This window comes from Anser cygnoides, chromosome 17 (genome assembly GCF_040182565.1).
Source record: "Anser cygnoides isolate HZ-2024a breed goose chromosome 17, Taihu_goose_T2T_genome, whole genome shotgun sequence".
Lineage (NCBI taxonomy): Eukaryota > Metazoa > Chordata > Aves > Anseriformes > Anatidae > Anser > Anser cygnoides.
The window spans coordinates 1,385,877-1,399,336 of record NC_089889.1 but is presented as its reverse complement, the minus strand read 5'-3'; the positions used below and the strand labels follow the sequence as shown (position 1 = coordinate 1,399,336).

The 13,460-nt window shown below is 46.0% G+C and overlaps 1 protein-coding gene across 5 annotated transcripts in view; it reads left to right on the top strand.

Moving 5' to 3' along the window:
• The window catches only part of KIAA1671 (KIAA1671 ortholog), a 72,704-nt gene that overhangs the window by 27,250 nt on the left and 31,994 nt on the right, over nt 1-13,460 (top strand). For 3 of the 5 annotated variants that reach the window (XM_066979287.1, XM_066979285.1, XM_066979286.1), the window contains exon 6: nt 422-547. In XM_066979287.1, the coding sequence (XP_066835388.1) occupies nt 422-547 (126 nt within the window). Of the gene's footprint in view, nt 1-421; nt 548-4,162; nt 4,661-8,794; nt 12,891-13,460 lie in introns of those variants that run through there. The other 2 variants (XM_066979288.1, XM_048073679.2) reach the window with 2 other exon arrangements.

The following is a 13,460-nucleotide window of genomic DNA, read 5'->3' as shown; positions in this document are numbered from 1 at the left end:
AGAGCTTGAAAAAGCTTTAAAATGCGTACATGTTTTATTAATGCTTTGAACACTAGGATGTTAAATTGCAAACTGCAGCTTTGTTCGAAAAGAACTAGCTTGGGTTTGTAAGCTGTCAGTGTTGATCTTTTCAGAGTTCTTGTATTCATTTTGCTTTTCTGAAGGAAGCTTTTTTCTTTGAGTTGCCCTCATCTGAAACTTCACTTGCTGGTATTGATGTTGGTGAAATGCAAGTGGTTGCCCCTAACAGTGACAGGCTAATTCATGTAATGCATAGCCTGTTGGGTATTCGTGGCGATGATGTTTTCCCATTTTGCAGTTTGTTTTGAGCTTTCTCTGTTTTCATTCAAAAGGGCATTTTACGTATGTACATATGTGTGTGCATGTTTTATTAACAATGTCTATAACTTTATTTTAACAGGCTTCTAGGAAAGAGTGGACCAAGCAGAGTTCAGAAAAAGCAGACAGAACAGAGGTTTCACTGGTTTCTACTCAGAGAAGAAGTCATAGCTTTTTTCATAAAGACAGAAGGACGGAGAACGTAATGGTATGTTGTTCTGGAGGAGGTTCTTGGGATAGGGGAGACATAAGGAAGGTGCAGCTTGGCTTACTCCATTCAGAACTGTTTTCCTTTTTGCAAATAGCTGTGAAAAAAAGTAAGTGCCTTCCTAGCAGGAGGAGCAGATGTGGTTCCTGTGAAGTTTCTCTAGTAGAGAACGCTTCCACCACGCTGGTCTATGCCATATCTTCAAACATAAGCATAAACTGTGCAGCTTGTTGATGTTTCTTTCTAAACAGAGATTTTTCACCTTGAACTCCTAAGGCGTGGGACTAGATCACTAATGCTTTTTGTTTTTCTCTGCTTAGATAATGAAAATTGGTTATTGTGATCTTTTCTGGAAAACTGCAAATAGAACCATGTCATAATCTGGAAAAATGATGGGTTTAATTTTCTCTCTGTGGGCAATAGACAACTAATTATGTGAAGAATCACAGCTGACTTTTTTCAGTAATTTGATTTGTCTCTAATATGCATCCTTTGGGGTAAATTCCATCTTCAGTTGTTAGGCAATATTATCCTAAGTTGCAGCAGGACTTCTTGACGTTAGCCCATGGGTGCATTTTACAGTAGGAGACAGCTGACATCCTATGTCCTGATGTTCTGTAATAGAGAGCAAAGATCTGAACCTTTCAAAAAGTTGCACAAGAAATGAAACATCAGTATTTTCTGTGGAAAATAAAGGATTTTTACAGCATATCGTCATCACAGAATTCTATCATTCTGAGACAGTGCTGCTGCCAAAGAAATCCTTCCTTACTGGAAGGGTTTGTTTTAATTCATGGCAAGTGCTGTGCCTTTTTTTTTTTTCCTCACCTTGTGCATAGAAATGGTTTTGATATGCCAGAATACTGCAGTTGCATCAAAGAGCACTCCTCTATGATTCTAAATACACATTTGTAGGTTGTTAAAATCTGGCCATCCTGCATCTTTTCAAAATTCTACTTTTATGGAGAAGATGACTGAAAGAGGTCACTGCTCTTACCTGTCCCAAGGTCAAATCTAATCCCTCCTCTTAGTCTGCTAGCACACTCGTGTGGTGACAGGGTGTATTGCTCCCTTCAGAGAGTCTCTTTTTGTGATTACTCACGCTCAAGTGTCCGGCATCCTCTGGAATCCAGCAGGCCCCGAGCAAGTTCCTCCCCTATATTGCTTTGCAAAGCCCAGGCGTGGTCTATCTGTTCTTCAGTGCGGTGCTAGCAAGAAGAGCACGGTCCTCTGTGTACGGACTGCGGGCGAGCAGGTAGGGAGGTGATTCTAACTTGTGTTTGCGAGGTGGGAACCTTGCCACACGTCGGCGTGCTCCATAGCCCCACGTGGGTATTGCAGGGAGACTGTAGAGCAGAGCTATTGCTTCTGGCACTGAGGTTAATAACACCTTTGTGCTCATCTGGAGAAAATACAGCGGTGGTTGCTGCCTGTGCGTTGCAATGCTTCCCTCTGGTGGAGGAATAGAGTCAGAGAATCATCTAGGTTGGAAAAAGACCTTCAACGTCATCCAGTCCAATCCCGAGTGCCATCACCGAGCCGTGTCCCTCAGCGCCACATCCACAAATACCCCGGGGACGGGGACTCCACCAAAGCCGCACTGAGGTCGGGTTTCAGGGAACATGGGATGTCCGGACATATCCCCCGGAGAATGAGAAACCAGTGACACATTTCCTCTCAATTTGAATGCAATCTGTGTTTTGCTTAACATGCCTTTCGAATACGATTAGAAGCAAGCAAAACTGGCCTTGTTTTGTTTGAATAATTTCTAGCCTGCCTGTTTAGTTGCAAAGTTACCTGCTTTTTACTGTGTAGTAGTGACAAACAGCTGTGCTACGGGACATGTCGTGTGTTACTGAAGTCTTCCGTAAATGTATTCCAACATAAGATTTTTCCCCCTTTCTGCCCTTTGATACATGCTAATTCCAGTAAAGAAGGAAATCGGTTCAGGTGTAAAACATTCACCTAACAGGTAATTAAGGAAAAGAATAGTGTTAATGTGATTAAATGACTTTCTTTTTTGCATCTCTGAAGACAGGAATATTTAAGAGAGCAGAACTTTCCCCTGCCTGTTTTAAAAATATTTACTGTTTCATAAAGTCAAACGCTCAGTTTATACCTTGTGCTTTGGCCCTGCCTGCGTCTCAGCGTAGACATGAAGCTGTCTTCCTCCAGCTGTTTGCTCTTCACAGCTGGGCCTGGAGCTCACAGAAGGGGCTGTGAGCCTGCCGGACGCCAGAGGGTCTGCAGGGCTGCCCGCCCCGGCCTGTGGCGGGGTGCCTTTCCCTGAGACCCGGGGTGCGACTGCCTGTGGAATAAAAGTGCTGTTCGTAGGCTGCTGTAGGTGCTCCGTGCTCCTTCCGAGGCCCTGGAGCCGAGGCGCGTTGTGGTAAGCCACGAGAATTGCAGAAGAGGTTTTCAAGTATTGTCTTTCACAACTTGTTCCGTCTCAGCTGACACAGGTCTCTAATTCTGGTGTTTGGTCACCAACCTCAGTTCCTGATGAGGTCATCAGGACCGATAGGAGTCTCATGAACTAAAAACTGCGGAATGTGCGATGCGGCTCGCCCCCGGATCGAAGGACGTGCTCGCCCTCGGTGGGGCCGAGGGGACTGCGCCTTCATCCGGAAACAGAATAGCCAGAAGCTTGGCTTCTTTGGAAGCCTCTGCTTCGGTATCTTGTGTGGTGCTTTGTTGGGTTTTTTTGTGTTTAACTTTGTTTTTTCTTTGAGACAATCTGGTACCCGTAATGGCGTGATATAAAAACACACTACTTGAGACTGATGTGTGGGTGGGAGAGGATTGGTTTAAGGAAACCATGAGCTAACTCCTAAAACTGTTTTGGAAATGAACTGCAGGGGAGAGAAGATAAATATTTTCTAAACATACGCAGATGAATTCATAGCTTGGCTTGTCCCAGCGTGGCCACAGCAGGTCTCCCCTGCCCAGTGAAACGCGAGCGTTCTCGTCTTCCAGTCAGATAAAGCCTCTGATATTACATCTTCGCTCTTTCCTGGATGGAAACAGATGTGCTAAAAAAAACGCACCATCATGTTCAAGTTGTTTTGCTATCCTAAAAACTGAATCAGCCGAGGAAAAAAAAAATCAGACGAGCTTCTTGGCTGCAGGAGATCTCATAGGTGTGATTCGGTCGGTGGGAGCGCTCCCCGTAACGCCCCGAAGCGGCGTTTCCAGCAGGAGGACGCAGGGCTGTGGGACGCAGCTCGGCCGTGTCACCCTGGGGGTCACCGGGGTCCTCCTGGGCCACCTTCTGTTGTTTGCCCTTCTTTTTCTCCTTAAAAAAGGCAGAGCTCAGAAAGGGAGAGGCAGCGGGAAGCTCTGCCGTTCCCGGTTGTGCCCCTCGCGTAGCCCCGGCAGCGCCCGGTGGCTCAGCCTCCTGTTGCGAGCGGTGCCCGCGGAGGCCGGTGCTGGTTGTCAGCCTCCTTTGGCCGGGATTTTGCCTTTTTTGGTAGCATTCGCTTCTTGGGAGCATTCCAGCCGTATATAAAAAGACACTTGTTGTGTCTATTGCTTCCTCTTTACCAAAGGCATTTTTATATTAAAAGCAGGAGCTTTTCTTTCATGTCTGTTTTTTTTTTTTTTCCTTGCACATTACAGAACAAATAAGGTCAGCTCGCAATCTAGACCACGGCGGTGGCGTTAATAGCGTTTCGTAACCCCAGCCTGCAAAAAACAGACTGGTTTTAGAAGCTTCTTTTTCCTCCCAGATGAAGGGCTTTTCGGCACGCAGCCCCAAGTGCTATTATTAATTCTAGCCTAACACGTTACGGATTAACGAGACGGGCAAACTCCGCGCGGCGAGATGCTAAATAACAAGAGGTTAAGTCACATGCTGCCAGAGCTCAGCTCCTGCTCGTAAGTAGCCACAGCATCTGTTAAAGGCGCAGAGCTCGGCGGGGATGTGGATGCTGATAAACATCGCTCGCTGCCCGCGCTGCCTGTAATCGCCCCGGTGTGCTTTCAACTTCTGCTGGAGGAGGCGAGAGGGGGGAGCCGGTGTCTAATGAGGATGGTCTTGTGCTAACTTTGTGCTCTGGAAGAATGGAGTATTACTACTGCCCGCGGTTGTTGAAGTTCTTGCAATATTTGTGGGTAAGTGCGCTTACGAGTTGGACGTTTTTAACTGCTTTCAAAAATCCGGAGGTAGTTCGTATGCAGAAATGGCGTTGCCGTGCGCTTTCTTCCTGATCTTTCTGATTTTAACATTTATTTGGTGTGAGAGGCTATTTTGTCTAATGCTTGTGTAAACGAGGGGACTGCAGACTGCTTAAATGTGCTTCAGAAAGCACTCTTAATAATGGAAATTTGTTTATGTCTAAGCATGGGAGTTGTAGTTTGCAGCCTGTCCGTTTGAGACAGCCTTCCCCATTTGTTTAGAAGCGATCCTAGGGTCTGGAGATGGCTGCTTCCAAAGGCTTTCCTTCCCCTGCTGCCTGCTATTTAAGTAAAACAGCTAGTGCTAATGCCTTTGGAATGGTGTATCTTTACAATTCCTCACGTATTTTTAATCCGATTCTTTTGGTAGGTTTCCCTTTCTCAGTGTGCACTTCCTCTTCAAACAACTCTTAGGCTCCTTGTCGATGAAAAGCTCTCTTTAGTATGCTGCTTTCACCGCTAGCCTGCCAGCTGTGCAGGGTTACTGCCGCACGGCGACTTCTGTTTGTCAGATAGATTCACGTTTGTAAGAGAAATTTCTATTCATAAAGACTTAAAAAAAAAAAATAAAGTAGTTAGGTCCAATGTAGTATGTTTTAATTTCTGCTGTACTAACCAAATATCAGCATTCATTTGTTTGTGGTATTGTCTGCATTGATCTCGTAAACTTTTCGGCTGTAAATTGAGCATGTAACACACACCGACACTTACACCTTTTAATGCTAGCTGTTTGCTGGCTCATTGTGAAAGTGTAGCAGAGAGTCAGTTCCTCTCTCTTAGCATTTAATTCTGCAAACCTTGCCATGTATGCGCTTTGATCGGTAGCGAGATTGCCTGCGCTGAGTTCTTTGTGGCTGGGAGAGAGATTAGAGCTTGAACTGGGCACTTAATATCTATTTCCAGTGGAGACTGTAGTATTGTCAAACATGGAACTCTTTGGACACTTCCTGATTACTTTTTTTTTTAATTTGATTAGCTAGACTTTTAGGGTGGAAGCTTACTTTTATATGTGCGTCTTAGTCTGATACACCTTGCTTCGTCAGTGCTGTCAGCCGGTGGACGTTCTTCGTGGTTTGCCAGTGTGAGGAGTCTGAAAGGTCTCTGAATGCTTTTTGCCGTCACATGTGTCTGGTAATTTTCCATGCAGTCAGGGAATAAAAACCTTTTAGATCAGTCCAGGAGATCACCAGGAAGCATCTTGTTTTTGTGTGGTGCTAGTGTGTAACAGGACAGGTTCGTTACGTTTTCTGTGTGTGGGTACACACGCTCTCTTGGAGGCCCTCAGGTATTCCCTAGGCGTTTTAGTTGGTGTATGCTCTCCTGCTATTGTGCAAGAACCTATTGGAGGACAATTATGACACTCATAAAATATTAAAAAACAAAACACAAACAAAAACCAAAATACAAAAAAAACCAACACATTTTTTAGGGAAAAGCACTGCAGTCACTTTTTTGTGTTGATGTCACAGCTGGGGGCTGCTAAGGAGATATTCATCAGTTCTCTATAATCAGGAGTAACTGGAGATGTTGGGGTTAGTTGTCAAGCTTTGTGTTATTTAATCTGTTTTAGGGAGCTAAAATACTTTATTCATTAGTTAGACGTGCCTGAAGAAGCTGTAACTTAATTAAAAATATTATAATGAAAATCCGTTTCTATAGTTAATGTTTCAAGTTACTGATAATTCCATCTCCCCAGCTCTGCATTTGTTTGACTCCTACACAGCGGTGGAATTGTTAGACCCCCTCAGGACGTCAGCTAATTACTTGCTGTTGCCTCTTCTTACCTTTAAATAGGATATTGTTGTGATGTGTAGGAAAGTTTTTGAAAGAACATCTTCGTGGTGCTTTTTGAGCACAAGGGTGTTTGTGGTCAGCCGAGTAAGTAGGAAATGATCACTGACCGCGAAGTCTGTGTGCTGTGCTCAGGGTGTGGAGTGAGAGCTCTGCATTTCTGAAAAGTAGTCTTTGTGTCCAGGGCAAAAGGCTTTGTTCAGTGGCTCTCTGTACAGTAACTCAATCTTGAGCTTGCTTTTCAATTAGACTTGTAATAATCAGGAGAAAAGTAAGCTTATCAAACCTGGATCATGGCAGTGTTAATGAGGCGTGCTGCAGGACGGTGAAATACTGCAGCTGTTGGTTGGTGTCGTTACCTGCGATCCGTAACGTTCACACAGGGATTGCTGAAAAGCAGGTTCCTGGGGAAGAGTGAGCTTTGGATCCTTGGTGACAACAGATGGACCTGCAAAAGTTTCTGAGAAGTATTGCTGCAACTGTACCAGCTAGCTAAAAATACATAAATGAAAGCGAAGTGTTGAGGGAGCCTTGCAGATGGCTTCATAAGGCTTTTATAAATCCTAGGTATGGTGGTTCAAGAATCCCGAAGTTCCTGGCTGATGATACAAGAGTCTGGTTTTGGTCAAATGAGCTGATGCCTCTTGGAGAGGGGGAAGAGCAGGACTCTTACTCACCAAATGCTGTGGTGGTCTCTAGATCAGCAGCTGAGGTTCAGAGACCGAGTCATAGCTCTCGGTATTCACCACATCATCATTTCCTTCCCTGGTCTGTTGTGTACGTTCCTCCTAGCTCTGATCTGTTCATCATCTTTAATTGGCTGATTATTGTAATTATGCATTCGAGTGCCAGGCATTCAGTGACCTGTGCTATTATATTTGAGCGTCTTCCAGGGTACATTGGGTATCCACCATCCCTTTTACAGCTGGCAAGGAGCTTTGCTGCAGCTGATACAAGACATCTTTAGGTCTGGCTTGGATAAGAAATCCTTTAGGAGCTGCTCAGCGGTCTGCTCAGCTGCTCGCATCGGGCAGGGCTGCCAGTGCATCAGGTACGCAGCCACAGCGGCGAGGCTTCCTGTGCCTTCGTAATGCCCTCGGCCCAGGAACCGGCGTTTTTGGGTTGCTTGTGGGCCCAGCCACTAGTGAGTGCTCCCGGTGGCTTCTGTTCCTGTCTGTAACCATCTCAAAGTTATGAGCAATTCTTGCTCTGCCCCAGTTTGTTTTTTTTTTTTTGTGGGCCGTTGCAATTTCATGATGTAATCTCTTTTTAATGTATCTGAGGCTACTGTAGGAGCACACCGATAAACAATTTATCAGTTACAAGTAGCACTGGGTAATATAAGCCAGGTCGGCATGCAGAGGCCAGACTTCTTGCGGTGGGGACAGATCTGAAAAGAGATAAGGCTCTGGATCTGCTCCAGGGTGGATGGCGCAGGAGAAGAATCGGAGCCCTGGCTGACAGCGAGCAGACGCCGCTGTGCTTGCAGGGGGAGCAGGGTCGCTGTCGGGATGCGAGCCATGTTAGATGCGATTTTAGTGCCCTGGGCAGGAGCCAGCTGTGACTTTGCTTCTGCTGAGCCACCCGCAGAACATCCTGGCCGATCGGACGGTCAGTGAGGGGCCTGGCTGGGCCCTTCGGAGGGCTCCTGGGCCTGCAGCTGCACGGCCGCGGTGCCTGAGGTGATCGGAAACCCAAATCCTGGGGCTCAGCGGCGAGCCGCGTGGGTGCCGGTCGAGCCAGATGAGACGGGTAACGTCAGCAGATGAGAGCAGCTACCAGAGGGAGCACCGTCGTCCCCAGGGAGAGGTGGATGTTGCCTCTTCTGGATGCCCCCAGCCCACGTAGGAGATGGTTACCTCCTAAAACGGGTACTTCATTAACATCTGCTGAGGGTGACGGGAAAATCACGTAGGGCAGGCGAGTGCCTGAAGATGCTGAGAACATGAAAAGACAATAGGTATGGTGTAAGATCGCTCTTGGCTCCACTTTTAACAAAATGAAGTTTGCTTTTGTTCCCAAAAGCCTGCAGGAGACCAGTGTTCGTTCTTCCACTTTTTTTTTTTTTTATGGAGTGGGATGGGGCTATCTCAAATAAGTTTATTGTACATTTACCCACTGTTCTTTTCAGTTAGTTAAGTGGTGTTTGGTTTAACTTTTCCAGTTAAACTTTAAAAATATCCTAGCCACGTGGTCAAAATGTGGGTTAGAAGGGCGATGGGTTTCTTTCTGCTCAGTGTCTTTTGTTTCCATGTTTCTAACCCAGAACTTTTTTTTTAGCTCAGAGATCACTAAGATGAAACCCTGTTGCATCAGAGAATCTCCGTTGCGTTGCTCTGCCACACGTGTGCTGCTGCGGTGCTCAGCTGAAGTGGAGGTGGCCGAGGCTGGGCCTTTTGGTATGGCCACTGGGAGTGAGGTTAGGGAATGTGCTTGTGCTGTTCCTGAGGAGTTTGCTTCTCAGCCTGGCACCTGTCTGTCTGAGTGGTGAACGCGTCCCGAAAGCATTCAAAGGAAGATGGCATGTTTTAAATGAAATGTTACGCTGCAGCGCTGTGATGGTTGAAAAAGACCTCATTCTTTGTTGCCAGCCATTAAACAGTAATTATAAAATTGAAAGGAGATAGGGTTATTGCAGGAAGGAACCAGATTTCGAGTTTGTTTTGACAAGGTATCAGCTGCTGCCTTTTAAAAACTGCTTTGATACCTCTTCACCAGATGATCGCAAAGGAGGCGACGGGTCGTTGATAAGCGTGCTGCCACTGCGTGTCACTGCAGCGGCGCGGCGATGGCAGAAGGCTGCGAGCACCGCTCTGAGCTCCACGTGCCGGCTGCCCCAGCCTTCCCTTGGTGGCTTCTGCCTGGGGATTCCCTGAGGATGAAGCTCGCTGCCGTTCTGTTACGGGGCTTGCTTCTGGTGACCGGGCGGTTGCATTTCGGGTACCTTTTTGCAGAGGTACAAACCCCTCCTCGGGTGGTGGCCGAGGTGTGCCTGCTGTGCTGATGTCGGCTGCAAATCGGGCATCTAAGAGCGAGTGAAGCACTGCTACAGAGGAAAACCTGTTTAGATAGCCATTCTCCTAATTCCTGAATGTTGTTGTAGGAGAGGAGTCCTAACTTCTGAGTCACTGCTGCGAGCACGCAGAGCAAGCAGAGCTGGCCAGGGCAGCCCGTTCCCCCCAGGAACGCGAGGGAGAGCTGTTGTGCACGCCGCTGCACGCACAGCATCCCCGGCAGCCTGTCGCAATTAGGAATGGGATTAAGTTTAATTTACCATGAAATGCTTTTACGAAATAGTGCATTCTAGGTTAACGTGGTGCAATAAGGATCGTGTTCAGAAAGACGCAGCCACTTGTAGACCTGGTGATTTTTTTTGGAAGGGACCCTGCTGCTGTGGGCTCGGAGCAGCCGGGGCTGAGGACCTGCCTGCACCTGCCCATCAGCGTGTCGGGCTCTGGGCACCCGAAATAGTGAGCACGCTTCTGATGCAGGGCTGAAGGGGGCTGTTAAACCGCATCGACACACACAGACCAGAGGTAACCTCACTGCCTCTCTACTAATATTTTGATATAAAGTTGTTTTGACTCAGTTCCTGCTTTCCCATGCTGTTGTCCGTGCCATTACCGCTGGGCGACAGCCAAGTTCCCACTATTGTTTCTGTTCTTTCAGCAGTTGGGACTTGTTAATACAGCCAGTGCGTGTTTACTGTACTGAAAGGAAACGGCATTTCAGAGAGCAGCTTGAGCACGGAGAAAGTAGTTCTTTGTAGCAGGCTTTCCTCCAGACACGAGGGGACTTTGTACTGTAGTGCAAGGCTTCTCTTAAAAATTAACTCGAGGTAAATCTTAAACATGGATAAAGCTCGGAAAAATGTAGTATTTGGTTTAGTGATTCATGGCTGGGGCTGGTAAATACACGCAGTGCTGTGGAGGCAGCATAGGTTATTTGCTATCCACATATTTGGCAAGTTTTGATTGTTAGAGTTGGAGATTGCAGATGTCAGATGAGGCTGGATCTAACTCCGGATTTGTTTCACAATTCAACGGCACTCCACAGGTCAGGGCAGGAAACGCGGCAGATCTGGTTGCAAACGCAGGAGGGACTGCAGCAAATCAGCCACTTAAACTCCACGGAGCCCCAGGCCTAGCGGGGACAATGCCCTTCGTCTAAAAAATATGAAGGCCCTGCCTGTAGCAGTGGACTGATGAGCAGTTTGACACAGCCTTTTACAGCTGGGGGTGTTTTAATGCCCTGCCAGCGCTGGGGCTGCGGAGGAGCCCGGTGGTGGCTGGGTGAAGCCCGGGGCAAGAGCAGTCGGTCCTGCCTTGGCCGTGTCCTGGGGACATGGAGCTGGCGCTAAGCATGGCTGGGCGATGGGGAAGAGGAGGCAGGGAGAGCACGGAGCAGGAAATAATGGAAGTGTGCACGCTCAGGGTGCTCGTTACACAGCAGTGCCTTATAACTGCTATTGCTTTTTTCATTAAAAATGGCATGTTGCAAGGTAAAATGGGTGAAGGACACATTGTACGAACTTATTCTTAATGTTTGTTCTGCTCGCTGTGATCTAGAAGTGGTTGATGTAAATGAAAGATGCGTGGAGTCGTGTTTTGCAGGGCGAAAGCAGAAAGAACACCGAGGTGTGCGGCGCTTCCAGCTGTGCGGAGGGAAGGTGGTTCAGGCACTTGTTAGGCAGGCGTGGGATTATGCCGAGAACAGCTGCAGTGATTTCAGATGCAGTTTTACTTTCCAGTTTCTTGTTCCTGCTCTTTGACGAAAGTAACGGCTTGCACGAAAGAGCGCTTTTCCCTTAGAGTGGGTTCTGAATTCGCAAAGTCACATTTATACCTTCAATAGCTGGAGATTACCTGAGCACATTCTGTAAGGGAGAAAATAATACCAAATTTCTCTAGCCAGGAAGTAATAAAAAGTTCCATATTTTATCCTTTTTGAAAGGATGATGGAAATGCATCCCTTAAGAAGTGATAAGCCTGGCATTAACTGACTTTAAAGAGCAGTATGCTTTGAGGCACATCTAACTTTTCCGAGAACGTACTGTTCTCTTTGTAGCGTGCGGTCCGTCTTCTGAAATTGGCCCTCGTGTTTTGAATTGCCTGTGTTTTCCGACCCCCTGAAGCAAACCTTACTTCAGGTGTGGCATTGCCAAGGAGCACTAGAATGTCTTGGTAGGCTTGAGAAGATGTCTTCCAAGCGCTCGGTCTGCTTCGTAACTGCAACGTGCGTGGGCCAAACCCTGCTTCCCCAGAAGCTCAGCCGTGCGCAAGGGAAGAGCTTCTCTCGCAGAAGGGCTCCTGGAGCAGCTGCAGGTGGGAATGCCGCATCCCGAGCAGCCAGTGCAGAAGGACATGAGGCTGGCTGAGCTGTGCAGGCTGCATTTAGCTGGGTGGCAAAACCGTCAGGAGGTGGAACGAGAGCTGGGAGTCTGGCATCGTCCCTGACGTGGCATATTCTGATGCCCTTGCACAGCGGTGTTGGTGAGGAGGGAGTTGAACGACTGCTGGGACACGGGGCTGAACTGACAGTGAGACTTCAGACAGGCGAAGAAAAGGAGATGATTCGAGTGGCTCTTCGTTTTGGCCCTTTCTTGTTTGCACATACATTCGATCAACTCTGATGGGAGCGAGAGGCTTCCCGCACGCCCCTTGTGTTCCCAGCTGTCATTTCAAGCAGTAACAACCTGACCCTATGCTTGTTTTTGTCCTCGTCATCATTTACCTTCTATGCCCTATGAGGCATAGAAGGTGAGAGGATGATATTCTTAGGTGATAGCAGTTAGCTAAGCATTAGCTTTTGTAAGTGTGTAGCTAATTTGTAATTTTCAGCCCATGTTGGATGAAAAGTCTATTATTTGTATGGTGATACTTATCAACAATTTTTTTTCTTAACAGTAGATTTTTTTTTATTGGTGAAAATGGGGAAAAAATCCTATTTATCCCTCTTTTGCTTGACTTGTTCCTTTTGACGTAAGTAAATGTAAAGAAAATGTTTTAAGTACTTTCCAGAATAGTTGTGCTGTAGGAGTTTCCTGTTTCTCCTTTGTTTTTTCAGATTTTCCTCCTCAGCTGAGATAGAAGGGAAGTGCTGAATGATTATGTACATGAGCTTTCAAACATCATAGTATATTTTTAGCTCATTCCCTAAGCTTTAACATTGATATCTTTGTTTTACACTGAAACAATTCAAGGTACAAAAGCTGTGTGTGTTCAGGATGTTTAGCTGGCCCTTTCTTAAGTTCAAGAGAAACAAAGCTTGGGGGACAAAAAGAATTACCATTTTCAGAAGAACTGTTTTAGCATTCTTATTGTTGCATTTTAAATTTAAATTGCTTAAAAGCTTACATTAAAAGTTATTCTCACAACTGACTTGTTTACATATTTTTAATAATTGGAATAATTATGTGCTATTGATAAAAGTGCACAGATTTTTTTTTAGAGAGAAATGGGTACCCGACTTTCTGCTTTGATTACAAATAAAATGTGAACCTGCAGTTTTTCCCTTATCCCGTCAAAGATGACCGTGGTAGTAAGACTGCCTTTTCAAAGTAATTAACCACCCTGTTGCAGTCTAAGCTTAGCACGGATAGAGATAAGATGTATTAAGCATGTTGTTATTAGCCTAATGCTCCCGTTCCTCTTTTATTTCATCTAACTGCAATTTATTATAGACGTAGTGTATTTAAGAGAGAGAATAGATTAATCGGTTCACACCTTTGTTAAATGAATGCAAAACATACAAGAATAAGTGCACTTTACAGCAATAATCTTGTACATTATTTTGCGAGGTAAAAACAAGTGTTTGTATTGTCATGAAAATTATTAATGTTAGTAATGTTTTTCTTTTATCACAAGCGTAGTTCTATAAGGAAAATAACAAATGCAAATTTAATTTTTTTCTTATCTGGATTTTCTAATACTGATTAAGTCAGAGG